At 60.0% G+C, this 26,988-nt stretch overlaps 1 protein-coding gene across 2 annotated transcripts; it reads left to right on the top strand.

The window, feature by feature from the left end:
- The first annotated feature begins 4,670 nt into the window (after positions 1-4,670).
- Positions 4,671-26,751, top strand: CRB2 (crumbs cell polarity complex component 2). 2 transcript variants are annotated; one of them, XM_082403238.1, is made up of 14 exons: positions 4,671-4,688; positions 4,844-4,978; positions 11,373-11,696; positions 14,073-14,268; positions 14,399-14,538; positions 15,013-15,198; positions 15,373-15,486; positions 18,377-19,249; positions 19,339-19,847; positions 20,420-20,585; positions 21,368-22,151; positions 22,990-23,106; positions 23,747-23,864; positions 25,745-26,751. In XM_082403238.1, the coding sequence occupies exons 2-14, from the start codon at positions 4,864-4,866 to the stop codon at positions 25,967-25,969; spliced, it is 3,867 nt and encodes a 1,288-aa protein (XP_082259364.1). In that variant the 5' UTR covers positions 4,671-4,688; positions 4,844-4,863; the 3' UTR covers positions 25,970-26,751. The 2 variants fall into 2 exon arrangements, with proteins under 2 accessions (XP_082259364.1, XP_082259365.1); XM_082403239.1 differs by lacking the exons at positions 4,671-4,688; positions 4,844-4,978 and having other exon boundaries at positions 11,376-11,696; positions 13,994-14,268.
- Positions 26,752-26,988: the final 237 nt, after the last annotated feature.

Genomic DNA, 26,988 nt, shown 5'->3' on the forward strand with positions numbered 1-26,988 from the left:
AGCACAGCATTCAGCCAGGGTGGGCTTTCCAGGGAGCAGACCCCAAGAGCAAAGACTAGTCAGCCAGAAACCAGCCAGGGAGTGTGTGTGTGTGTGTGTGTGTGTGTGTGTGTGTGCATGTGTGTGTGTGTGTGTGCATGTGCGTGTGCATGTGTGTGTGCGTGTGCGTGTTCAGTTGGGGCTGGGGACACGGCACAGCTGGGTGTAGGGTGGCATGGGTGGTATGCTGGTGGTATGGGGCCGCATCCGTGGAGGTAAGCCGGCAGCTGCATGAGGATTTGGGCATCAGGTTCAGGAATTTGGACTTGGCCTGAGGGTAACTGGGAGTCGACAGTCTGGGATTTGGAAAAGTCCCTCTGGCAGTTGGTGTAGAACCCAGGAGCCTCCTGGGCGCTGTTTTGGGAATTTGTGAGGGTGCATTCAGTTTTCATGATGACTGGGGGCCCCACTGGCATTTAGTGGGTGGGCCCTGGATGCTGGCTGCCCTGCAACGTGCAGGACATTCCACACCACGGAGGAAGTTCCACGTGCCTTTTGACTTTTGAATGTCCTGCCAGACATTCACATGAAGGAAAAACACTTGTGTCTGAGCCCAGAACCCAGGTCTGGCTTGCACAGAAATAAGAGCACTTTTGCATGAATGCTCTGAGCTTTAACATACACTGAATTTGCCAGAAATACAACTTCCATGTAAATTGAAGGAAGATTGCTCTTTATTTTGTTCAGAACCTTACCCAGAGTTGCCACCATTTGGGAAAATTACCTACTTAATTTCAACAGTGCTTGTGGTATTTGAGTTGGCAATACATCACTCTGCATAGGTCTGCATTTGGGGCTGTTGCATTCAGGGGGGTTCTATGAATAGGTGCAAGCTTCTCATTATTTTATCATGTCTTCTAGTGTAGTCAATAAGAGTATTTACAACTTGAAAGACCTATCATCTTAAATTTAACCAACACTCATTCAGCTTGTAACATACGCCAGGCACTGTTCTAAATGCTTCATGAATAATTACTCATTTAATCCTGATAACAACTCTATGCAGTAAAGTGCTGCATAGAGAAAAAAAAAACCTTTTTGACTGGGGAGCTAACTGAGCACAGAGAAGTTAAGTAACTTACCTAAGGTCACACAGCTGGGAAGTAGAGAAGCCAGGATTTGAACCAGTGTCTGTGCATTTCACCGCTAGCCTACAATGGCTCTCTCTGATATTTCAGTCCAGGCATTGGGATCGTTTTCTGTTGGGGAATTGTATGCATATGCACATTTCATTGCAGGGTAATAAGGAGTGATACAAGATATTTGTTACCAAGGGGGAGTTGAAACAGGGTTAAGAACCACAGGTAGAGGGCTCGTGAGAGAGCTGGGTTGGTCAGGAAGTTCACCCGGGGAGGGTCGTTTGAGAAGGGCAGGGGGCTGGGAGCAGACCTGGACACACCCCAACATTCTGGGGGGAAAAGGAGCAAGGAACAGCCAGGCAGATAGGAGGGAAGCCAGGGGAGAGGATTCCCAGAGGGAGGGAGTGGATGACAGTGGGGAAGGCTTTGGAGAGACCCGGTCAGGTCAGGGCTGAAGGTGGCCCCGCAGCTGGCCACAGAGAGAACAGCATTACCTGAGCAGTGAGAGCTGAAGCAGCAGAGGGGCCGCCCCTGTAGTCAGCGGTGCACCCAGTGCAGGAAGAAAGAGCGGCGGGAGCCCTCCCTGCTCCTGCTGCCTCCCGGGGTGGGGTGGGGTGGGGTGGGGGGGGGGAAGGGAGCCGTGAGGAAGGCCAGGGGATCAGCAGGGCAGAGAGGGAGGAGGGTGGATCTGGGTGGGGAGTGGGCGACAGACAGAATAATCACACAGCCCCTGAGAAGGGAGATGCAGGACCCTGGTGGGGGCATCCAGGGCAGAGGTCACCTTGGAAGAGTCTGGAGGCCTCTCCTGAGTGGGAAGCAGCCCCGCGTCACCATCCCCTCCCACACCATCCCCTCCCCCACCATCCCCTCCCCCACCTGGGCCCTGCGGGCAGCAGCCCACTCATCACAGAACTCTGAGGTTGATACTGGTATTACCCCAATTTACAGATGGGGAAACTAAGGTTCAGAAAAGTAAAGACAGACGAACAAAACCTTGCCTAAGGGCACAGGGCAGAATCAGGATTCAAATCAAGGGGCCTGATGCCAAAGCAGGCATTACCAAACCACTAAACTTTACTGTCACATCTCCATAAGGCTGGTGGGCACCTGCCCCAGGACTGGGTGCCCTTGACCAGGGAGCAGGCAGCAAATAATTCCTGAGTTGAATGAAGCACAGTTAGTCAACCTACAGTCAGAGGTTGGGGAGGGAAAAGGGGTGGCATTGGGCAGCTCCCAGTTCAGATCCCGACCCTGCACTGATTAGCTATGGGACCCTGAGAGGCCAACCTCACCTCCCCCAACCTCAGTTTCCTCATCTGTAAAATGGGGTCAATGCTGACCTTGCAGTGTCGTTGAGGAGGTAAGATGAGATTATGTTGGCTTCCTTTCCCCTTCCTCAGTCCCACCCCCAGGTCGGGAGGACGGGGAAAGTGGACTCTCCTGAGGGACCATCTTCTCAGAGGGGCTGGCCCACTCTTACTGTCTCTTCTCCAGATCCAGGACGGGAAGTGCGTCAGGATGATCGGCCCTGTCTAACCTCAGTCCTGCCTGCCGCCCACCCGCCTCCCGGGGCCCTCCTTCCCGCTCACCCGTTTCCTTCTGCGGGTGCAGTTTAGTTCCCGCATCCCTCCCTCAGCGTCCTCATCGCTCGCCAGGGTGCCCCACAGACCTCGCAGGACACTCCCAGTTCTGGCCACAAGGTGGCGCGTGGCGGCTGCAGGACCCGGGCAGGGGGCAGGGGGCGGGGCTTGGAATGAGAGCTCAGGCGCCCTTCTGACCTCGGAGCTCCTTGTAAAAACGTGGGTGTTTGTGTCTGTGTATCCAGAGACCCAGGGGGCTGTGGGAGCCTCGTGGTCCTCCTGTTCTCCGCTTGGGGCTGCCTGGATCTCTGAGAAGCAGAATAAAGAGAACTTGCACTGCTGCTTCAACTCATTATCACCCCCATGTCACAGATGAGGAAAGTGAGGCCCAGAAAAGGGATTCACGTGCTGGGGTCACTCCCTAGTCAGTGGTGGAGCTGAGCTCAAACCTGGATCTATTCGGCTGACGACACTGTGCTTTTCCCAACAGAGTGGAGAGGGGCCGCCACGTGGAGGGGGAGGGGCTCCTGGTATATGTGAGAGGCCGGGAATTAAAGGTGATTTGGGAGTGCGGGGAGCTCCAGAAACCAAGGAGCAACTCCTACCCCAGAGGACCAAGACTGGAGGGTGGAGATGGAGCAGGGATGAGGACAAGGGGTCCACCCAGGCCTTTGGTGTCCTCTCTGAGCACTTCCCCAGCACTGGAGAACCAGCACCGCTGCCTTGCCTATGCCCTGTGTGACGCCCACTCTTCCCTTCCTGGAAATTCCACGGGCCATTGCCCATCCCTCGAGCTCAGCCTGGAGCTCCATCAATTTACTCAGTTCTGTCTCTCCAGACTGTGCCCTCGAGGTGTCAGGGACACATCCAGGGCCCAGCATACGGCCTGGGTGGCCTGAGTCCATGGTCACTGAATTGGGCCAAACAGGAATGAGTTGGCAGGGGCTAGTTGCTCATTTCAGGAAGTCCTTTCAGCAAGGGGATTCTCCTTTCCCTGGAGCTGAGGGCAGTGGAAGAATGGGCTGTTTTTTGATGTTGTAGTGCCTTTGAGATGACCTAGATTCCTGGGTCCAGGTCCCCGCAAGAACTCCTCCTCTCCACCCAAACAACATTCCCCTCTCCAGCCTGGAGCAAGCAAACATCAAGTGCAGCAGGAGACTGTAAGGTTAGACAACAAGAAGGACTTCCCAGCCAGTGGAGAGGGAAAGCTTGCTGCTTAGTTAGAGCTGCCAGTTCCGTAGAATGGGCTGCCTTGGATCGTTATGAGGTTTTTGGAGTTGTAAACAGCAAAGGCGGAAGATCTAGGCCAAAGGGGAGAAATAGAAAAGACTCAGTTTGGCGGTTGAAGGGATGGTGAGGGTCGGGGGAGCCGGGGGCCTCATCCTGAGGGCGGAGGTGAGAGGGGCTGTGTGTGGCACTGTGGGGCCCATGGGAGTGAAGAGGTGGGGTGGGACCGAGGGACATGGAGGAGAAGGAGCGGCCAGGAGCTGTGGTGGATTGAACGTGGGGAGTGGAGAGGGAGGCGTCAGCTGCAGGGGGTGCTGGAGGGGTGGGGGGGAGGCGGGGTGCCTCTCAGGTGGGCAGCCCTGGGAGGGAGCAGGCTGGGAGGAACAAGCTGAGCGGGAGGGGCTGGGGCTTCCAGCAGAGAGGAGGTCGGGAGGGGAGCTCGGGCTGGGCTGGGGAGGGAGGCCCGGGCTAAGAGAAGATGGGGGTGGGCGGGGTAGGCAGGGTGGGATCACTGAGGACTTGGGAGTAGCTGGTATCATCTGGTGAGAAGAACAGCCCCCAGAACAGAAATGTCTCTGAGGAGGCTGAGGCAGCAGGACCTGAGAGGTGGGAGGAGAAGGGGGGGGGGAGGTCGAGAGGGAGAGAAGGGTGGGCCCTTGGACAAGGTCAGACCCATGGGGGCCCCCGAGGCCTCCTCTGGAGTCTGGAGCCCTGGGCTTGGGGAGCAGGGTGGGTCAGACCCCTCCTCTAGACCCTACTCAAGGTGGAGCCGCCAGGGAGGGCAGGGGAGGGGGAGGAGGGGGGAGGGGGGAGGAGGGGGGAGGGGCAGGCGGGAGGGGCCGGGCCTCTGTCCACGGCATTAGTGCTGGTTGGAGGGAGACGGGGGTGTGGAGCCAGCCAGGCCGCCCGTTCCCACAGCCGCCGAGCAAAGCGCTGCCATGGCGCTGGCCCGGCCTGGGACCCGGGACCCCAGGCCCCCAGCCCCTCTCCTGCTGCTGCTGCTGCTGCTGCTGCTTCTGCTGCTTGGGGGGTCTGCCCTTGCCCTCCCGGCCGGTGAGTTGGGGGTCGAGCCCTGGGGGACCCAGGGCTGGGTCTGTCCACAAAGCAGCACCCCAGGCCGTGGGGTGTCCGTGTGGGTGCCGGGCCCGACTGCAGGGTGCAGGGGGGTGCGCAGGTGGGAGCCACTGGAGCTCGCGTGGTCACGGGGGACTTCGTGGGGGGATCGCCACCAGCCGGGGTCCGGGTAACGGGTGGGCCGTGTGTCTTGGAGGGGTGCTGTACCCTGTAAGGGAGGGGTGTTGGGCTGGGGTGTTCTGGCCTGTGAGGCCCGAGTCTGGGGGCTCTCATGTGAGTTGTGCGCAGGTTATGGGCTGGGGGCTGTGGGTGCGTCTAAGCTGTGAGGCGGGGCAGCTGTCCCGCGCGAGCCAGGAGTTGTGTCTGAGGCTCTGTGCGTGTGGTGGGCTACATCCCAGCGCGAGTTGCGGGGTGCAAGTTACTGAGTGGGTTGAACTGTGTCCTTGCTCTCGACACGGGGACATGGGGTGGGGGCAGCAGACCCCAGCCCAGTGGATTGGGGTGGAGAAGAGGGAAGGAGACCCAGGGCTTCTGCCTGCACCCCCTCCATTTGGTGATCGCCCTGCCTGCACTGCGGGGCTGGGGGGGTGCTCTGGCGTCCCTGGGGAGTGGCTGGGCATCTGGGAACACATGTGTCCACTGCTGCCCCCTCCCCGCCCCCCAGCGTTCCCAGATCAAGCTGAAAGGGCTTCGTGAAGCCAGATACCGTTCACCAAGAGGTTTTTGCTTTTGTCCAAGTGGATTCACGTGTGCGCCGGCCTGGAATTCTTCCTGGGGGTCTGGGGATGCTTTGTCTTGGTCACTATAGCTACGGGGCCAGGCCTGGGAAGTCCTGTGCAGGAGGGTGGCCTGGGCTCCGCTGCAGCGGGGGAGCTCCCACCTCCTCAGAGTCCCAGGATGTGGGTCCAACCCCCCCCAGGCCCCTCCCTGGGGCCTTCCTCAGCCTCTCACAGGGCCCGGCTCACAAAACCTTCGTCTCCTCTCCTCTCCACAGGGCCCTTGCGGAGGACAAGGCCCCTGTTTTGCAAGGGAGGAAACTGAGGCTCAGGGAAGGATGGGGGCTTACAAGCTGGGCCCCTGAGGCAAATTGAAGAGGAGCTGGGGGCCTGCTCTCTGCACAAGGGGCATGAAATCCTGGTCTGTCCCCTACCGTACAGCGCGCACACACACAGGCACGTGCATGCACAGATCGCACAAATGCACCTGCACACACACACGTGCACTGCCCCCACACCAGCACAGTGGTGTGGCATGTACAAGGGCACACAGAGGCACGTGTAGATCCACCACACATGCACTCGAGCACACACACCTACCTGTACGTGACACATGCCTGCACACAGGTGTGCACTCACACTCAGATGTACCTTCACATGAACCTTGTGGCAGAGTGAACACTAAGTAGATGGATGCTACAGAAGGGAGCGGACGCTGATATACACACTCACCCGTACGCAGCCCTGCTGGGATCCCAGGACCAGCCTTTCCCCCTGCAATTTCGGCACAGGGAGCCCCCTCCCTGGGGATCCCCGAAAGCTGGGGTGCAGTGCTATGGGCATGAACATTTCTGGATGCCAGGACCCAAGGCCTGACTGCCAGGAGGAGAGGGGCCAGGGATGATGTCACTTGAAAAGTAATTTCCATTCCAGAGGGGATGGGGGTTCTGGATGCCCTGGGCCCCTGGCTCTGCTGCCCACCCCTGCCAGGCCCTGAGCGGGGCCCCTCCCTCCTGGGCCTACTCTGCCACAAAGGCCCGGCTGGTTGCTAGGAGAGCGCCAAGCATCTTGGAGCACAATGGGGCACATCGGGCTCTCACATCCTTCCCGGCTGCCTGCACACCAGGGAGCCCAGCTGACAAAGGGGCAGCAAGTCCAGCCCCCAAGTCTGGCCCCTCCTCCAGCCAGAGCTGGGTGGGGGCTTGCAGGACAGAGGCAGGGAGCAGGGAGCCACACACAAATGCTCTAACGTCAGGATTTGTTGGATAGTCAGTGTTTGCCCCAAGTAAAGATCTGTTGGCAAGTGAATAAATAATACCATCAGCCTGTACGTGCTGCTCCTGGACTAACATGATCGAATTTAATTCTCACAACAGCCCTATGAAGTCGACTCTGATACCCCCAGCTTACAGAGGAGGAAAGCGAGGCCCAGAGAGGGTCAGTAACTTGCCCAGAGTCACAGCTTGTGTGTGGCAGGGCCAGGATTTCACAGGTGCCTATGGGACTAGTCTATGTAAAGTCACATCTCTCTGTGCTTCTGTCTAAAGGGGGCAAACCAGCTCACTCTGAGGGCTGCTACAAGAATCCGATAAGAAAATGCAGCAGTTCTCCAACTTAGGTTTGGCATGGAATCCCGTTTCAAAGGAAATTTTAGAAAGGAGCCGGAAGCCACTAATAGTTAAAAGTGGCCTGCTGGGGTGGCAGGCTTGGGAACCCATCTGCCCGGTCTCATGGAGACCGTTCCAGGAAGTTCCTCCATGGCCCCAGCCCTCTGAGACCATGGTCTGGAAACACTGGAATTTGCCAACGCCAGGCAAAGGGTAGGCAGTGGATCCGTGACAGCTGTTGTGGGGATTATCAAAATTATGTCTTTTAACCTCAGGTGATAAACATTTTTGTAAAAGACTATTCCAAACTCTCCTGCCCTGTTAGAGGCATTTAGCTCTTTCCCGATGGCTCTGCCTCAGCTGCGCTGCACTGTTATCCAGTCCTACCCTTGGGGCCTCGTGCTATTAGATGGGCAGTTTCTTCCCTATGTCAGAAGCTCATCTTATGGGATCTTGGGTGGCTTCTCAGATATATTCTCTTTTTTGCCTTGTCAAGATGAGAAGCTGTACAAAACCCACCCTCAGCAAACACTTCTCATTAGTCGTTGGCAGTTCTCATTAGGCCTGTTACAAGTGCAAATAAAGTAGGAGTAACTAGGCACTGAGTGAAGCCTGAAGCACCGTGCAATTGCTAGCAGCTGGGTTCTGGATAGACAGGGAAGACTGCCCGCTCTGCCCAGGCTGATATTGGAACCTTCACTCTCAGGCAAGCCTTCCGAGACTCCTTCAGTGCCTGGGGGAGGCTGGGGTAGAATGCTCTAAAATGACAAAACATGGGTGGCAATTTAGAGTTTGCAAAGTGGGAATTTCACATGCATTGGGAGATGTGGACTTCACATAAGTCTGGAAATGATCTGCTTCTTAGTTTTTTGAGGAATGATCCTGGGCAAGTTTATCAACCTCTCTGAGTTAGAGAAACAGTTTTCTTACTTTCTTTCTTTCCACCTTTTCCAGTTTGAATCAAACACAATAATGTAATAATAGATGCAAGATGTGTAGCACAGCTACACGTGCACTCACGATATGGTTCCTGTTATTATAATCTTGTCCTTTCCATGAAGAAAATTCTCTTCCCGGAGGTGGGTTCTGGGCCTTCCCAGGGCAGGGCAGCAGGTCCAAGGGGAGGGGGCGGGTGTCCGTTAATCCTTCCCCCGCCAGGTCGTCCCAGGCAGCCTGAGAGGTCAGGAGGGATTTGTAAAGATAAGCACAGGCCCCTCGTCACCCTGGCAACAGGCCACGCCCCTCCAGCCAGGCTGGGAAGGCCCCTTCTCTGTCCCGCCATCCTCACCTCTCCTCCCCTCAGCCCTGGGCTAGCCAGGCCTCCTGGGCTCACCCCCTGAAGGCAGAGAGCCCAACGTCAGTGCTCGTTCCCAGGCCTCAATGTGCAAAGGAGTCCCCAGGGAGCATGTTGCAATGCAGATTCTTGGGCCCCAGGCCCAAGAGTTCTGCATCTCTGGGTCTGGAGTGGGGCCCAGGAATCCGTATTCTTTATATAGGCCCTGGGGTGATTCTGGAACCCCCAGAGTGGAGGCTCTGAAGCAGTGAGACCTGGGTTTGGATGCCAGCCCCCTCCTAGGGAACTGTGAAGTCGCTTATCTCTGAGCCTCACTTTCCTCAACTGTAAAAAACGAATGATAGCACTATCCACCCCCTAAGGTAACTGTGAAGACAGAGATTACACAAGAGAGATGGCTGTGCCTCACATGCAACCTCTGGCACCACCGCAGGCCTCCTAGCACAGACAGCTCCCTCCCTCTCTGCCTGCAGGAACTCCTTCCTCCAGTGGGGCTGGACTCTGTCTCCTGGGGCTCCGTCATATAGGGTCATGGCCCACCTGTTCCCACAGTGATGAAGCACCTTCCCCTGTCCCCCCAGGTGCTGCCTCCTCAGCCTGCTCTGAATCAGGGGCAAAGCTCCAGATTGGGGTGGAGTCCCTTGGGTCACACAGATGAGGGGTGGCGCTTGCCGAGATTAAACGAAGGGCCTGTTGGCATAGGCCCCAACAGCCAGGGCCCTTCAAGTGGGAGCTGTGACCACTCTACTGCTCCTCCTGAGTGTGCTGGGTCCAGGGACCCTGACTGCAATGGCCAGAGCCCTCACTGAAGGCTCGCTGGTGCCAGGGCTTCACTCACGTTCCCTCAGTGGCTCTTCACAACACTCACAAGGTGGGCACTGTTCACACCCCAGGTACAAGCCGGGTCTGATGCCCAAACCTGTGTCCTTTCCCAAGGAACCCTGATCCACTCACCCCCATCAGAGCCTCTCCCCCTCCCAATCAGACCATCTTCCCACCCCCATCAGACTATTTAGCCCTGGAGAGCCAGGCTCTATACTGATCTGCCACCACGGCTCAGGGTGGGAAGAAGAAAGACAAGCTGCCCATAAGCCCCTCAGAGAGGCCCAGATGGCCCCTGCCCTCACTGATGAGACCAGGCTTGGGGGAGGGGAGCTGTGGGCAGAGAGGGTCTGTGGAACCCCGAGCCCTAGAAGGTCATCTTGGCCTGACAGTGTTTCAGACCCTCTGTCCCCCTTGCCACACACCTGGCCCTGGGTGGGTGCTTGCCCCTAACCCCTCTTGGTGAGAATCTTGGAGAGCGAGGCCATGTTGAGCTGTACCAGGTGCTTTGGGAGCTGGGTGGTGGGGCTGACAGCTGGGCTCTCTCCCTGGGTCCATCAGCTGGTCGGTACCTCTGTCTCCCTGTCCCCCATCCTGCTTGGCCCTGGCTGGCAAGGGTGGGGGCTGGCTGGTGGACAGCCCTGCCTGGTGGAATGTGGATGACGCCTGAGAGGCTGTCGAGCCTTATCTGGGGGTCTTCGCTGGGTGGGGGAGGGGAGGCACAGGGCCCGAAGCTGTTCCGGGGCCTGGTTAGTGTCTGGATGACAACCTGGGTGGGGGAGGGGCGCCTCTCGGAGCCCCAGGTCCGTCTGAGGTGCCTCCTTCTTGCGGGCGGCTCCCGTTCCTCCATCACTTACTGAGTTCCTACCCCGAGTGGGCACTTGACTGCCGTCCCTGAGGCTTTCAATCCTTCCATATCCTACGAGGCACGTACTATTATCAACCCTCTTCAGATTGGGGAACGAAGGATCAGCAGGAGAAATGACTTGCCCAAGGTCTCATAGCTTGTTGGCCGAGTGGAGATTTGAACCCAGGGTTGTTTGACTTCAAAGCTTCAAAAGTTCTTACACCGGCATGACACTGACAGGCTCTTAGGAAGGGAGCGTGGGAGGGAGGCGGGCTCCAGATCAGGAGGTGACCCTCTAACTGAGGGAGCTCTGCCTTGTGGAGATGTCGCAGTGGCTGGAGCTGGGAGTTCAGTCAGCTCGTCTCAATACCTGCCCTGAACCCTGTGACCTCGGCCAGTCTGGCCGCTCACACTTGCTGATGGCGGTAGATACAGTGAGGGCCAGGGATCCTCTGAGAAGTTCCCAGGCCGGCAGGGCCAGGAGGGGAGGAGGGGTGGAGGGGGGAGAGGGGCCTTTGAAGTCCTCCATCTCCAGTTTCACGCAGGGATGGAGTTCCCAGACCCCCAGCAGGAGCAGTGGAGTGGGCAGTGGGAGGAGACGCCCTCCTGGGAGGGAGCAGGCCGGGGGTGCCCTCCCCAGGTGGGGCTGGAGCACAGGGACAGACCCTGAGGGCTAAGCCAGCACTAACTTGCTCTGTGACCTCAGGCAAGAGTCCTCACTTTCACTCCGGAGCCTGGATCCGCTCTCTTGTAAAATGGGCCTGACAGGGCCTGCTTCCAAGGGGCGCCGCGGGGAGGCACTGACACAGTGGCGCGCAGAGCTCGCAGGGTTAGCGGGCATCTGCTCACTAATCCTGCCCGGGGAGCCAGGCATCCTATTTCCCTGCTATGGAGGCACCCCGAAACCATTCCCAGCTCTGGGTGCAGATGCGTGCAGCCTGCTGGGACCTGGTGTGTAGACCCCCCGGCACTGCCTCCATCCTCCTGCTTTACTGACTCTGGGATCGGGGGATGGGCCTGGGTGTGGGGAGGGGAGTGTCCTGGTAGCCCCTGTCCACCCTGCCCAGCCAGTTTCCTTTCTCTACAGGAACGGCGCCTTCGGATCCCCTGGGTGCCTGTGCCTCAGACCCATGTGCTCCAGGGACCGAGTGCCAGGCTACAGAGAATGGTGGCTATACCTGTGGGCCCCTGGAGCCCCGGGGCTGTGCCAGTCAGCCATGCCACCACGGCGCTCTGTGTGTACCCCAGGGTCCAGACCCCAGTGGCTTCCGCTGCTACTGTGTGCCTGGATTCCAGGGCCCACGCTGTGAGCTGGACATCGATGAGTGTGCGTCCCGGCCCTGCCACCACGGGGCCACCTGCCACAACCTGGCCGATCGCTACGAGTGCCACTGCCCCCTCGGCTATGCAGGTAATGGCCCCAGCTGTTCCCGGAGGCGTGTGTAATGTCGACCCCATCAGCGACTCAGAGTTGTCAAATCACGAATTCAGCTTTGACCTTAGTGGAGAGACACCCCCAGGCGTCCTGGCAGCTCTAGGGTGTACCCAGTCTTGGTCACGCTGCGGAATTAATGCTTCTCGGACTAACCTGGCAGCTCTGGATGAGAGTGTGATGAGTGAGCACTGGCATGGTGCCTGGCACACTACAGACACTGGACAAATGTTATTTCAGTCCCTTGTAGGGTTCAGGTGGTGCTGGTAGTGGAGACACCCCTCAGGCATCTCTGGGACTAGAGTGCAGATATGCCTGGCTTGGCTTTAATGAGGACACATCTAGACAGTGCTTCTAGCATCGACTCACTCCAGACCCGTCAGGCTGTAGCACAGACATCCTCTGGTGGCTCGTCTGATGGTTCTGGAGCACGACACCCCGCTATGGTTCAGGTTGTCATGTGGACCCTCTCCCCTGGGGGCGGGAGCCCCCAGAATTCCTGTATAGAGACACTGGTGGTCTTGCTCAAACTGTAACGTACATGTATCCCCAGGGGTCTCTGCTGTCTTGAGGGGGACAGTTCCCTCCTCCAGAGTATGGCCCCGTCCCAGTCCCATCCACCCTCCACGGCGAGAGCATCCTGGAGCAACTGCCTGGAAGTCGGGAAGGAGGGCGCAGCTAGGGACAGGTCTGGGAGCGAGGCTAGGTCTAGGGCAGCTGGGAGCCTGCAGTGTGGACACTCCGGGTTCTATTCAACCCTGAATGCAGATGGCTCTCTCTGAGGGCAGAGGGCAGTCTGAGGTCACCTCAGAGTAAGGGGTACAGACTTGGGGGCTGGGCTCCGGGAGACAGGGCATACAGTGGAGAGATGGATCTCAGCACACAGATGAAAATGAACTTTGGAAATGGGTTCCATGTACCTTTCTCATCATTTGAGAGTTCAGGTGTCTGGATAGATTAGTTGTGGATGTGTGAGTAGGTCATGTAAAGGCCTCTGTGTCTGCCAGTATCCACGGGTGTCTGGGATCCCTGAATGCATTTGTGGGAAAGTCTGTGTGTGGGTGTCAGCAGGTGTGTGCGCGCCCAGATGTGTGGTGCTCAGACACTTTGGGTAATGCTTTCTGGGTGAGTTGTGGATGTGAGTGGGGGCAGCGTCCGCTGTGATTCATTTCCTCCTCCTTCCCTTCCCAGCCAGGCGGGGGAGGTTGGGATTCCAGGCGGCCTGGGCCTGGCTCCCCCTGGCACAGAGGGTGGGAGTGGGGCTGGGTCACAGGAAGGAGGGGCCCTGTTTTGTGCTCACTGAGCCAGGAAGGGGGGAAGGTTCCAGCTGGAGCCAGCTGGCTCCCCAGCCCCCCACGACCAATCCCACTTGGAGGGGCAGAGGCAGGGCCACTGGAGTGTACAATGACAAGCGGGCTCCACGATGAGCTCGGGCAGTACATTTCCAAACCCTGAGATCCTCCATCTCCCTTCATCTCCACAGCCCCTCCCCTGAGAGCCTCCCAACCGTCTTGGTTTTATCCAGGACTGAGAGGGTTCCCAAGACACAGGACTTGCAGTTTTAAAAGCAAGACAGTGCAGGGAAAGCCTGAAGGAGTTGGCTACCTTGGTCCAGCATCTCCCACCGGGTATGCCCCTCCTTGCTGGGGTCCCTCCTTACACCCTCCACAAAAAGCCAGCAGAGCGAAGTGTAGAGAGGACTATATATCAGCTGCTTAAAACTTTTAGGATAAGCTCGGATTGTGTTACTTGGCCCCCAAGGCCTGACACTCCCCACTCCTGCCCCACCTCCTTCACTCTCCCCTTTGCTCCCGACCCTCCATGCGCCCCTGCCCTAGGGCATCAGGCCCCTGCCCCAAGCAGGTCTTCACCAATAGTCTCTCTGGAGAGACCTACAGTCTCTCTGGAATCCAACTGCTCACACAGCCCCCTATCCTAGTCTAGCGAATGCCCCCTTATCCTTCAAGTCTCTTCTTCCAAGAAGCCTTCCCTGACTCTCAATTCCCAGGCTAAGACCCTGCCTCTTGCTGTCACAGGATCTAGCACGTACCCACTGTTGAGCTTATCAAAAGTAAAAATCAGTCCTCATTTATGTAATATTGACCTAATCCCCGTCTCTTGGGCTAGACTGGTATGAGCTCAAGGGGGCAGGGATGTCTGTGTTGTTTCAACCCCATTGTTACTGCTGGCGCAAGAAACACCTGCTCTGGATGAATGGAACAACGGATTCTCTCTTTGGATCCTGACGTTCCGCTTCTGGTCACTGTCTGGAGCAGGTTTCGGGTCAGCCTGGCTCGGCCTCATTCGCTCTCCCTCCGGGCGGCCATCTCTCTGTCTGTCTCGGGCCCTGTCCAGGCGTGACCTGCGAGGCGGAGGTGGACGAGTGTGCCTCGGCGCCCTGCCTGCACGGGGGCTCGTGCCTGGATGGCTTGGGCTCCTACCGCTGCGTGTGCGCGCCGGGCTTCGGGGGCGCCAGCTGCCAGCTGGACCTGGACGAGTGCCAGAGCCAGCCGTGCGTGCACGGGGGCGTATGCCACGACCTGGTCAACGGGTGAGCGGGCGGCCGGGTGCCCTCAAACGGGGAGGCTGCGCGGTGGGCGGCGGGGTGGGGGGCGCGATGGAGACAGGGGGAGCTGGAGGTTCGGGCGCGTGCTCAGCTCCGGTCGCGCGCCCCCCTGCAGGTTCCGGTGCGACTGCGCGGACACGGGCTACGAGGGCGCGCGCTGCGAGCAGGAGGTGCTGGAGTGCGCGTCGGCGCCCTGCGCGCACAACGCGTCCTGCCTCGAGGGCCTCGGGAGCTTCCGCTGCCTCTGCTGGCCAGGTGTGTGCGCGTGCGCGAGAGCGTGTGCGCGTGCGCGCTCGCACGCCCAGCGGGGCGGGGGCGCAGGCCGAGGAGGACTGCCCTGGGACAACCTGGCGGTGCGCACACACACTGAGTGTGCCTGTGACTGCCACTTCTCTGAGCCTCAGTTTCCTGATCTGCTAAACGGCTAATCACAACACCTGCTCCTGGGCTGTTCTGAGGAGAGTAAAGGTGTAGCGCCCATCAAGCCTCGGTACAGGGCCCCGCACGTGCAGAGTGCTCAGTAATACTAGTAACAATAGCAACATGATGCTGATGCTGGTGAAGGCTGCACTGGTCATTCCTACCCCCTCCGCGTGTCCCTCCCTTGGAATATCCGTGACCATATTCTGAGCTGTTGTCCCCGCCTGGCCCTGGGCTGGCCTGGCAGCAATGGAGGGGTGCTGCTTGGTGACCCCCTGTGACCTGACGCCCACCTGTGTGTGTCCCCAGGCTACAGCGGCGAGCGGTGCGAGGTGGATGAGGATGAATGTGCAGTGGGCCCCTGTCAGCACGGGGGCCAGTGCCTGCAGCGCTCCGACCCAACCCTCTATGGGGGCATCCAGGCCGCCTTCCCAGGTGCCTTCAGCTTCCGCCATGCCGCTGGCTTCCTGTGCCGCTGCCCTCCGGGCTTTGAGGGTGAGCCCCCTTCCAGGGAAGCAGGTCTGTAGTGTCCAGATGCACGGGAGGGATGCCGAAGCTGGGTTCAAGCACCTCTCTCTGGCCTCAGTCTCCCTAGCTATAAAATGGGCCCTTTCCAGTTCCAGTCTGGCTCTGAGGGAGCTGTGGGAACCACAGCTGGGCTTCTTGCAGGGGACGACTGCGGTGTGGACGTGGACGAGTGTGCCTCACGGCCATGCCTCAGTGGAGGCCTCTGCCAGGACCTGCCCAATGGCTTCCAGTGCCACTGTTCAGATGGCTACACAGGTGCCTGGGGTGCGGTGGGCACTGGGGCAGGGCAAGGTCAGAGTTGGTGGACCTGGGGCGAGAAGGTTCCTTCTGGCTGATGTGTGGAGGCTGGATTGATGGGGTCAAGGACATTAGGGAGGAGGTGGGTGTGGTGGCCCAGGCGACAGGTAAGAGGGCTGAGCTGGGACCCGGGCTTTGGAGGTGGGAGTGGAGGTTGAGAAATATTTATGAGGGGCACGCTACAGGCCCTGAGGGTTTTTCCAGGTGTGAGTGGGAGGTGGCAGGGATGCCAGCCGAGTTTCTGCCCTGGGTGACATTGGGTAGAGGATGGTGAGTTCAGCCTTGTCCATACTGAGTCTGAGTGTCTGTGGAGCACCTACAGGGAGGAGCCTGGGTGGGGGCTGGTGATCTGGGGTGTGTGGCCCAGGAGAGGTGCCTGAGACTGGGGGTCCTGGCAGCTGGAGTCTCAGGCAGCCAAGGTTATCCAGGAGAAAGTGTGGAGTGTTGGGCAGAGAGAGCCCTAGACACCTGACATCAAAGGGCTGGGCAGAGGCCGAGGGGCCTGCAGGGAGGACAGGGCAGTTCGGCCAGGACAGAGGAGGTAAAAACGGTAGGGGTGTGTGTGGTGGAGGTGGGGGTGGTGTGTGTGGTTGGGTGTGTGGTGGAGGGAGTGTGTCTTGTGGAGGTGGGGGGAGTGTGGTGGGGGTGTGTGTGGTGGAGGTGCGGGGAGTGTGGTGGACGGCGGGGGCTGTTACGGAAAGCTGCGGGCAGTGTCTGGAGAAGGATGAGCTTGACCTTTGGAGAGCTGTGGCATGTTGGGCAGGAGCTGGGCCTGCAGAAAGCCTCTCCCCGCCTTGGGTACAGAGGATGCGGAGACACACAGACACCCTTCCCTGCGGATACTGATGAACCTGAGGAACTCCTCACACAGCAGGGAGTGTCCCTGCCCCCTCTGGAATGCCTGTGACGCTTCCCCCACACCCGCCCGCATTCCTGCTCAGACAAGCTGCCTTCTCTCCCTGGCACGGCTCCTGGGCACAGGCTCCCCTGCCTGGGGGAAGGAGGTGGTGATCACCACCGTCCCTTCCACTCTCACCCCCCAAATGTGCTGGGGGTTCAGCATCCCACTTCTGGGTGGCCAAAACCTCTGGGCACCCTGAAAACCCATCTCCTGCCCCCATGGGCTGAGGTTCCTTGAGTCCTGCCCCAGAAACAGTGGCCTCGTGGGTGCCTGGCACACAGTGGGCCCACTGCAGCACGCCCTGCATCTGAAGAGTGTTCTCTGCATTGTTTCCCTCCTCACCAAAGCCCCACGAGGTAGGGTTCTAAATCCCCATCTTACAGATGAAGCCATAGAGGCTTTAGAGAGAGCATGTCATCCCCCCAGGTTCGACAACAGTGTTAGCGGGAGCCCAGCTCCTCCCCAAGCTGAGCTCAGCTGATGGGTGACGGGGAGGTCAGACCTCTGAGGTCAAGGACCGGGAGGGGGAACCCCGGCTGTGGGGCTGGTCCGCCCCCATCCTCCCTTGGGGTTGTGCTGGGCGTGGGGGAGGCCAGTGCCTGGCATTCCTGAGCCAGCTCTGAAGGAGGCAGCTGGCCAGGCGGGGAGCTCTGCTCCCCAGCCTTGGTGCCTGCCCACCACTCTCAGCCTGTCTGTGGGGAAATGCAATGGGGCTGCGGGCTCTGCGGACCTTCCTGGGGGTGTTGTGGCTCCTGGCAGGTATGCAGGGCTGGGGCCTTGGGCAGGGGGAGGTGGGACTGGCCGTCCCCAGAAGGAGGCGGTGGTGTTTGTGGGCTGACTGGGGCCAGGATTCAAATCCTGGCGGCTTCTCTGGGCTTGGGTTCCCCTGGCTGGGTTCCGTGGGCAGGGCTGGCCTCAGTGGTTTTGTGGAGGCTCTGGCTGAGCAGGGGTTGGGCTGTGGCCTCTTGACCCACGCTGGGGCCAGAGCACCTGGCATGGGAGCCCCTGGAGGGGAGGGTGACCTCACAGCCAGTGCCAGGGCCCTACGGCAGAGGGACGGGGGTGGGGGGTTAGAACCAGGGGCTACTCGAGTGCCACAGATGCATACATCCACCCCCACTCCCTCCTCCATTTCATCTCTCTGTCCACAAAGGCCATGCCAAGTCCTTTGCTGGGCACCAGTGACATATCCAGGCCCCTGGAGGAGATCTCAGCTGAGTGAACAGATATTTTCAATACTGGGTTCTGGGGAGCTGTGCCTGGGAGTGGGCAAGGAGTTGGGAGTGACACAGCAGCTTGGAGTTGGGAGTCAGAGAAAGCCTCCTAGGGTACTGGCCATTTGAATTTGGGCTTTGCTGGATGAGTCGGAGTTTGAAAGGCAGGGTTAGGGAGAACGAGGCATTCCAGAGAGAGCAACATGGGCAAAGCCCCCGAGGCAGGACTTCCCAGGAAATGTTTGGAGGAACAGGCAGCTCAAGGTTTGCAGGGAGCAGGGTTGAGATATGAACTCCTGGTAGGACCCAGGCCACGAGGAATCTCGAATGCCAGGGTGAGTGATCGGACCTTAAGTAGCAGAGGAACCTGGCCAGGTGATGCTTTAGAAAGAGATCTCTGGCTACTTGTAGAGATGGATGATGGAGGCTGGTGAACTAGAGGACACTAGACTATGGCCTGGAGAGCTGGTGAGGCAGGGGAGGTGAGGTGGGAAGAAAGGGGGCATTGGAGAGTATTTAGAGGATTGAATCGACTCACAAGATATGGTAAAGGAAGGAGTACCTTGGATTCCAGCCTCTGGGGACTTCAGGGGACCTTGAGAAATCCTTTGGAAATTGGGAATGGGTTTGGTTGATAGATACTGAGGTCCCCGTCCCAAGAGGCAGCTAAGCTCTGGGTCAAGACTGTGGTTCTGGCCTTGGGTGCTGAGCCTTGGCCTGGTCTCTCCTGAAGGCCTGACATGTCAGGAAGATGTGGACGAATGCCTGTCGGAGCCCTGCCTCCATGGCGGGACCTGCGAAGACACCGTGGCGGGCTACATCTGTTGGTGCCCAGAGGCCTGGGGTGGACGTGACTGTTCCGTGCAGCTCACTGGCTGCCAGGGCCACACTTGTCCGCTGGCTGCCACCTGCATCCCCACCTTCCAGTCAGGGGTCCACAGTTATGCTTGCCGCTGCCCACCTGGTACCCATGGACCTTTTTGTGGCCAGAATACCACCTTCTCCGTTGTGGCTGGGAACCCTGTGCAGGCTTCGGTGCCAGCTGGTGGCTCCCTGAGTCTGGCACTGAGGTTTCGTACTACGATACCTGCTGGTGCCTTGGCCACTCGCTCTGATACTCAGGGCAGCTTGGCGCTGGCACTGGTGGAGGCCACGCTTCAGGCCACGCTCTGGAGCCACGGCAACAATGTGTGCATCCTGAGGCTGCTGGATCTGCCCCTAAATGACGGCCACTGGCACCGAGTGGAGGTGATGCTCCGCCTTGGGGTCCTGGAGATGCGGCTCTGGCACGAGGGCTGCCCTGCCCACCTCTGTGTGGCCTCCAGTCCTGTGGCCCCGCCTCCTACGGCTTCCCCGGCCCCGAAGCCTGCTGGGTTCTGCTCCACGCAGCTGGGTGGCGTGGCCTTTACAGGCTGCCTCCAGGACGTGCACGTGGACGGGCACCTCCTGCTGCCCGAGGATCTTGGCGAGAATGTCCTCCTGGGCTGCGGGCGCCAGGAGCAGTGTCAGCCTCCGCCTTGTGCCCACGCAGGGGTCTGCGTGGACCTGTGGACTCACTTCCGTTGTGACTGCCCCCGGCCCTATAGCGGTCCCACATGTGCTGATGGTGAGGAACGAGCCAGGTGGGCCCCAGGGCAGGGGCTGTGCCTGCCCCCAGCCCACAGGCCTCATGCCCGGCACCTTCTCTCCCTGCAGAGGCTCCTGCTGCCACCTTTGGCTTGGGGGGCACCCTGAGCTCTGCCTCCTTCCTGCTCGACCAGCTGCCAGGCCCCAACCTCACCATGTCCTTCCTCCTCCGCACCCGGGAACGTGCTGGCCTTCTGCTCCAACTTGCCAACGATTCAGTAGCTGGCCTGACAGTGTTCCTGCGCGAGGGCCAGATCCGGGCTGAGGTGCTGGGCAGTCCTGCCCTGGTGCTTCCCGGGCGCTGGGATGATGGGCTCCGCCACCTGGTGACGCTCAGCTTTGGGCCTGATCAGCTGCAGGGCTTGGGGCAGCAGGTGCACGTGGGCGGGAGGCTCCTCCCTGCTGACGCCCAGCCCTGGGGTGGGCCCTTCCGAGGCTGCATTCAGGACCTGCGACTCAACAGCCTCCACCTCCCCTTCTTTCCACCGCTGCTGGAGAACTCCAGCCTGCCCAGTATGCCGGGCAGCAGGCAGTCCTGGAACCTCACCATGGGCTGTGTCTCCGAGGACACGTGCAGTGTGAGTGCCAGGGGGAAAGGGTGGGTCCTTTTTCTGGGATCCGCCCTGCTTCGCTGGGGGTTAGCATGTCCTTCTACTGGTCAGGTCAGCACCAGGAGGTGGAGCGCCCGCCCAAGGTCCCAGTGCTGGAGAGAGACAGCAGGGTTCACTTTCATCTCCTCTCTGGCCAGCTGCTCTTGCCCTATGGTAGTCCCCATACCTCCCCTCTCAGTCCTAATCTGAGACAGACACCCTGACCCAGGCAGAGGGCTGCCCAAGCCTTTCTGCGGGAGTTGCTTGGGGCACAGGGACACCCAAGTTCATGAACAAAGCACCAGCTCTAGGATTGGAATAGCCTGGGTGTGAACTCTGGCTCCTCTATTTACTGGCTAGGTGATTCAGCAAGTGGTTTCTCCTTTCTGAGCCTCAGTTTCCTCATCTGTAAAATGGGAACGCTAGTTACTTTTCTATTTGTTTGTGAGGAGGTAATGTATCTGTACTAGGTGCTCAATGAAGAACCACTGCAAGGATGGTTATGGTAGGGCGATGCTAGCCCCAGGCCTGAGCCAGTCCCTGCCCTGATTCTCCTGCAGCCTCAGCCCTGTCTCAATGGTGGGACTTGCCTTGTCTCCTGGAATGACTTCCATTGCGCCTGCCCTGCTAACTTCACTGGGCCCACGTGTGCCCAGCAGCTGTGGTGTCCTGGCCAGCCCTGTCTCCCGCCTGCCACCTGTGAGGAGGTCCCTGATGGCTTTGTCTGTGAGTGCCTGTCCTGGACAGCCCACATGCTGGGTGCTGGACACCCAAGCTGGGTTAGGTCCCACCCCTGCCTTCAGGATTCGGAGACAGTGGACCAGGATGCCAACAGCCCCAGCCCAGTGTGGTTGGGCCACTGCATCCAGAAGGACAGGCTTTTTGGAGGAAGAGAGCACTTGCTAGGTTTTCAAGGGCAAATAAGACTCTGACCGGGCACAGGGAAGGACATTTCAGGAAGGGGGCAAAGCATGTGCAAAGGCATGAGGTTTGTAAGAACTGAAACACAAGTAGAGGTATCAGCGTTGCTAGGGTCCTTGAATGCTAGGCCAGGCAGCTTGGGACTTTTTGCCAAGGGCAATGGGGAGCCGTGGGAGGACCAGCAGGAGAAGGCCATGGTCAGCAGTTTTTAAAAGATGACTGTGTTATAATATTAAAATGATTGCAGTGAAGAGTGAGCCATAGTGATGACACAGGGCCACTTCACTAAGGAGAGAAGGAGGCAGATTTTCCAAGGTGTTATTATTGCCTGGTCTGTGACCTGGAGGGCAGGGTGGGCACAGTAGAGCAGGTCTCCCCAGCCCAGAGCTGGTTCTTCGGAGGTAGAGAGTTATGAGGTGGGGGGAACAGTTCCTGGGATTAGATGATGGGTGGGTGTGTGTGCCCCCGCCCCCAGACCGCGGGGGTGCGGGGAGCGGGGGCGGCGGGCTGGTACCTGCATCACCCAGGTGTGCTTGGGCTGGGCTGGGTGCCGATAGGCCGTCCTCCGACGCTCTCTCTCCCTGCAGGTGTGGCTGAGGCCACGTTCCGCGAGGGACCCCCGGCGGAATTCAGCGGGCACAACGCGTCATCCGAGCGCGCGCTCAGCGGCCTCTCTCTGGCCTTCCGCACGCGCGACCCCGAGGCCGGGCTGCTGCGCGCCGCGGACACCCCCGACACCGTCTGGCTGGCCGTGCGCAACGGCTCGCTGGCGGCCGGCGTGCGCAGTGGCCCCGGCCTGCCCGGCGCGGTGCTGCCGGCGCCCGGGCCGCGCGTGGCCGACGGCGCCTGGCACCGCGTGCGCCTGACCATGGAGCGCCCCGCGGCCTCCGCGTCGCGCTGGCTGCTGTGGCTGGACGGCTCGGCGACGCCCGTGGCGCTGCGGGGCCTGGCCGGCGACCTGGACTTCCTGCGCGGCCCGGGCGGCGCGCGCGTCCTGCTGGCCGAGAACTTCACGGGCTGCCTGGGCCGCGTGGCGCTCGGCGGCCTCCCGCTGCCCCTGGCAGGCCCGCGGCCCGACGCGGCCCCCGGCTCCCGGGAGCCCTTCTCGGCCTGGCCCGGCGCGCCGGTTCCGCGACTCGGCTGCCGCGGTGCGCCCGTGTGTGTCCCTTCGCCCTGCCTGCACGGCGGCGTCTGCCGCGACCTCTTCGACGCCTTCACCTGCGCCTGCGGCCTGGGCTGGGAGGGTCCGCGCTGCGAGGCCCGCGCCGACCCGTGTCGCTCAGCGCCCTGTGCCCGCGGCCGCTGCCACGCGCGCCCAGACGGCCGCTTCGAGTGCCGCTGCCCGCCTGGCTTCGCGGGCCCGCGCTGCCGGTGCGCACGGCCAGCCGGGGGCGGCCTGGGTCCGCGGGGTCCGGCGGTTACGGGGCAGGGGTGGGGACCCCGGGGGCGGTGGGTGGGGCAGACTAGTCCGGAAGCCCGGGTGCGGATGCGCGGGTTCCGTGGGCCAGCCACGTACGTTCGCTGAGCCACCGCGCTGTTATCTGTAACTTGGGAACAACAGCCCCCTAGAGTTGCCAGAAAAAATACAGCACACCCGGGTAAATTTGAATTTGAGATAAACAACGCTGTCGTCTGGGAGTCGGGGTGGGGGAACCCCGAGCTAGTGTCGGAAGAAAACCTAGAGGCTCTCCTGCCGAGCTGCCCACCACGGATGCCCTCCTTTGTCAGTCCCGTGGGACAGGGGCAGGCAGAGATGGTCCGAGTCTTGGCCGCTTCCCTTACTCAGTCTGGCTATGACTCCCCACTCCTTTTGGAGCCAAGCTTACGGAGTGGTATCTGGCAGAGGCCTGAATCCCCCTCTCTACGCAAAGAATGTCAGGCCCAAGCTCTATGTTTAGGAGCCTGCTCTTGCCGCGGAAGACTACTTACATTTCATCACCTCCGCGGAGGACTCAGCCTCGAAGGGTTCAGCCCGATGTTGTACACCTTGTTGGGGGTGGGGCTGGAGTCGCAGAGTGGCAGCCCTATGTCCCACCCCTTGCACCCTACAAACAGCTTCCATGACTGACGGCAGGGTCTCCGGGAGGTGGCTCTGAATTCCTTGGATGACAATGCAGAGGCTCAGGTCACCTGAGTGACCCACGGGCGTGGGGGTGGGCCAGGTCCTAGGTGTCCTGTCCCCAGGCCAGCCTCTGTGCTTTCTCCTCAGGTTGCCTGTCCTGCCAGAGGAGTGCAGCCTGAATGTCACCTGCCTCAGTGGTGGCCCGTGTGAGGGTGGGCCCCAGGGTGCCAACTGCAGCTGCCAGGAGAGCTTTGCTGGCCAGAGGTGGGTCTGGGGTCCAGGGGCCTGGGAGGTGGGCTGCTGAGTGTGGAGAGTCGGGCAGGGCGGGCCTCTGGATCCCCTCCAGCCGGGGCAGGTGAAGTGGGGTATGGATCCTTGCTCACCTTCTCAGCCCTCACTGTGGTCCCAGTGCCAGACAGTGTACCTCTCTTGCTTGAATTCTTTCCCTCTGGGGCTTCCAAGACCATCCTCTGTTATGCAGACACCTGCTGGGAAGTAGTTGCCTGGTGGTGTTTCTTAGAGCTCCGTGCTCACCCCACCTCCCACTCCTCCACCTGGGGAGACTGTAAAAATGCAGGTTCTGGGCCCACTCCAGACAGAGTCAGCATCCGTGGGCAGGTGCCTTTACACAGGCTCCCCCTGTGCTCCTGATGGAGTGACAGTCATTCTGTCATGAATGCTGGGGTGAAGGGGCATGGTAGGTGATGGAGATCACATTCAGCTTCAGTCACCCGGCAGGGCCCAGCCAGGTAGGGACAGTGCTGGGGACAGTGGATGAATGAGCTTTGATGCCTGTGTGTGTAGGGGGTGGGGGAGGGTTTGAGGAAGTAAAGGAGCTGGGGGATCAAGAGGCAGCCTGGGAGGGAGCAGCTTTCTCAGCCCCACCCTTGTCCCTGCCTCCCAGGTGTCAGATCCCCTGTGAAGCCAACCCTTGCTTGAATGGCGGCACCTGCCGGACAGCTGGTGGGGTATATGAATGTATCTGCAGTGCAGGCTTCTCAGGCCAGTTCTGCGAAGTGGTGGTGAGTGATGCCCGAGGGGGTGGGTGCCCTGTTTTGGACTTCAGTGAGATGATGTTACGGGGGAGCGTATACAGCACCTGTGGAGCTGTTCCTGGGCCAACCCTGTCATGGGGTGGGGAGGAGCAGGGAAAGGAGACTCAGGCCGCTTCCACACGCGCACACAGGAGGGGCCCCCAACATCCCTCTGGGGGCTGCAGTGAAACAGCTGGGCTTTGCCAAGTCTGATCTGGGCCAGGATTCAGGGCCCACAGGATCTTGGAATTCTGGGATTTACGTTGGTGAATACGAGAGCCTGTAAGCTCTGGTGGTTTCTGAGCCAGGATTCTAGAGTAGGAAGATGTGGGGAGCCCGGGATTCTGAGCCAGAGAAGGCTTGGGAAGGTTTGGCTGCCGTGAAGGCAGCCCCTGACCCCAGGGAGGCTCAGCTGAGGAGGGGTCCGAATAGATGGGGGCCAGCAGGAAGCTTGAGCTTGAACCTCCCTCTGGCCCGCTCCCCACAAGGGGCAGAACAGACTCTGCAGGCCCAGCGGGAAGTGAGCCTAGAGTGGGCACAGCAGCGAGGGATGAAGCCTGGGGAGGAGCCTTGATCTCCACAGGCTTCTGGCGGCCTGGGTCATAAACCCCAAATCTCTCTGCTTCTGGGGAATGTTTCCTTTCAAGTTGAACTTTACAGCCTCTGGCTCCCCCCCCGCCACCCTCCTCCTAGGGAGGAAATGGCTTTACAGCTCCTCCTGAAGTGCCCAGGGCCGGAGCCTGGGGAGGGCCCATTCAGGGCTGGGATGAATTTTTCTCTACAGTCTTGGGCACCTTCTTCAGGGCTGGGGGCTGAGACTTGGGACCCAGGTCACAGTGGGCTGAGAAGTCTCATGGGACAGAGGGAGGGCCGGTGAATCTGACGCCCTGGGCCTCTGCCCCCTGGAAATCTGTGATTCTGGAGCTTCAGAACTCCAGGTCTGTAGAATCTTTGATGGGAGCATCCCAGTGTCTGTGACGAGACAGAGATGTGGTTTCCTGGGCCCCCAGAGCCTGGTCTGAGTCTCCTGGGGGTGGGGGTGGGGGCCCGCCCTGGTGGATTCTGAGCTTGCCAGCAGCTCATGCCCTGCACGGGCCCCCTGGCTGGGGAGCCTCTCCTGCTACTGCCTGAGATGCCTCCCACTTGGGGGTTGAGCATGGTCTCCACAGACACTTAAAAACCCAGACTGCCCTTTGGGTTCGGGAGGGATCAAGTCCCATCACTTCAGATTGGGTGTTTATTGAGAGAGGCAGGGTGGCAGGGCTGGGCACTGAGGCCCACCTTGGCCAGTTGAAGGAAGGACCTTCGGCTGGAAATCGAGACTGAAGAATGGTGGTGTGAGCTGGGCATGGGCATGGCGTTGGGGGCGGATGGAGGGCAGTGCCAGTCCTGGCTTGACACCCACTAGTCATGTGTCTGGAGGGATCTGGGCAAAGCCCCTGTTTTCTCCTCTAATATTTATCGAGTGCCGACTGAGCAGGCTCTGCTGTGCATTGTGGGATACACGGGTAAACAAAATAAACCAAAGATTCCTGTCCTCACGGAAGAAAGGGGGTGTCCTCGCTCCCGCTTCATCAGATCATTGTTAAGGTTTACATGAAATCCCACACACGATGCTGAGCTCCTAGTAGGCATTCAATAAATGTGTTTTCTCTCCTCCTAGCCAGAACCCTTTTGTTGTACAGGAATCCCCTAGCGGTGCCTCCAGTAGGTGGCTCCCAGGCACTTGCTTGCATACCTCTGGGGCCAGGTCTCTCACTACCTCCCAGGGAAGCCTCAGCCCAGCGATGCTTTTTTCCTGTCCTCTGAAGGAACTGGGGGGTCTCCCCGCCTCCATGGTCTTAGGCGTGTTATTGCATCTCTTCCAGAAGGGCCTATCGCTGCCGCTGCCGTTCCCGCTGCTGGAGGTGGCAGTGCCTGCGGCCTGCGCCTGCCTCCTCCTCCTCCTCTTGGGCCTCCTCTCAGGGATCCTGGCGGCCAGAAAGCGCCGCCAGTCAGAGGGCACCTACAGCCCGAGCCAGCAGGAGGTGGCCGGAGCCCGGCTGGAGATGGACAGTGTCCTCAAGGTGCCACCTGAGGAGAGACTCATCTAGGCCCACCTGGCTGTGGCTCCAGCACCTGTGAGGTCCTCAACTTCTACCTGGAGACCCAAGGAGGCCACTTCCGGGAGCCTTCCGGGCCTTGCGGAGCTGCTGCAGGGCCCAGGATACCTGCTGGGGAAGTGTCCCCTTTGCTGGGAGCCCCTGCCCCGTCCTGGACCGAGGGGAAGGGGCACGCTCAGGGAAGCAGAGAGGCCTGGCGAGGTTGTGGACATTCTCCATCCAGCCGCCCGGTCTTGCCTTGGCAGGCACACGGCTGTGCCAGGAGGAGCACCTGTGGGTGCACACAATGTGTTCAGGAGTGTGTGTGAGTGTGCGCGTGCGTATGTGTGTTTGTACCTGGGACTGTTGGTCTGCAGATACCAGTGTGAGTGTTACGGATGGGGCTCATGGGCATGTCCACGTCTTTGCTGTTTGTGCACGTGACTGTGTAGTGGGTGCAGGTGACCCCACGGAGGGGCAGCTGGGCAGTGGAGACCACCTTCTCAGCCCCGGGGCAGGGGCAGCCCAGGGCCATGAGTTCTCCTGGAGGCCAGGCCAGGGCTTGTCCAAGGACCAAAGCCCCAGCTCCGGCAACTTCTCCCACCTCCAGAGGCTGCCCCGGCCCTGGAGGCAGCTGGAAATCAGTGGGGTGGGGGGCATGAGCCAGAGGGTAATGTGTGAGCTCCTGGCTCCCCAAACAAATGCTCCCTGAGGCAGGTCTGTCTCTGCCCTCTGGCAGCCAGGCACCCGCTGGGATGCAGACTGAGGGGCAGACCTGCAGGAGCCGAGGGCGGGGTGGGCGGTGGGCGGTGGGGGGTGGGGAGGGAGGGTCTGGGCCACTGCAGCCTTCCTCCTGCAGGCCTGTCACTTATAGAATGGGGAAAGCAGCTCTTGCCTACCTCACGGGGCTGCTGTGAGGATGGGCAGGGCAACAGTGGGGAAGGCGCTCTGGAATTCGTTGAAGTCCAGTCCGCTGTGAGGGCTGCCCAGGTCATCCCAAGGTGTCAGGAAGGGAGAGGGAGAGCGGGGAA

Source organism: Balaenoptera borealis (genome assembly GCF_965194805.1).
Source record: "Balaenoptera borealis genome assembly, chromosome: 8".
NCBI lineage: Eukaryota > Metazoa > Chordata > Mammalia > Artiodactyla > Balaenopteridae > Balaenoptera > Balaenoptera borealis.

Coding starts and splice junctions, on each gene's coding strand:
- CRB2 (XM_082403238.1), top strand. CDS start 4,864: ATGGCGCTGGCCCGGCCTGGGACCCGGGACCCCAGGCCCCCAGCCCCT. Junction 11,697..14,072: donor CTGCCCCCTCGGCTATGCAG/GTAATGGCCCCA, acceptor GGCCCTGTCCAG/GCGTGACCTGCGAGGCGGAG. Junction 19,848..20,419: donor TCTCCGAGGACACGTGCAGT/GTGAGTGCCAGG, acceptor ATTCTCCTGCAG/CCTCAGCCCTGTCTCAATGG.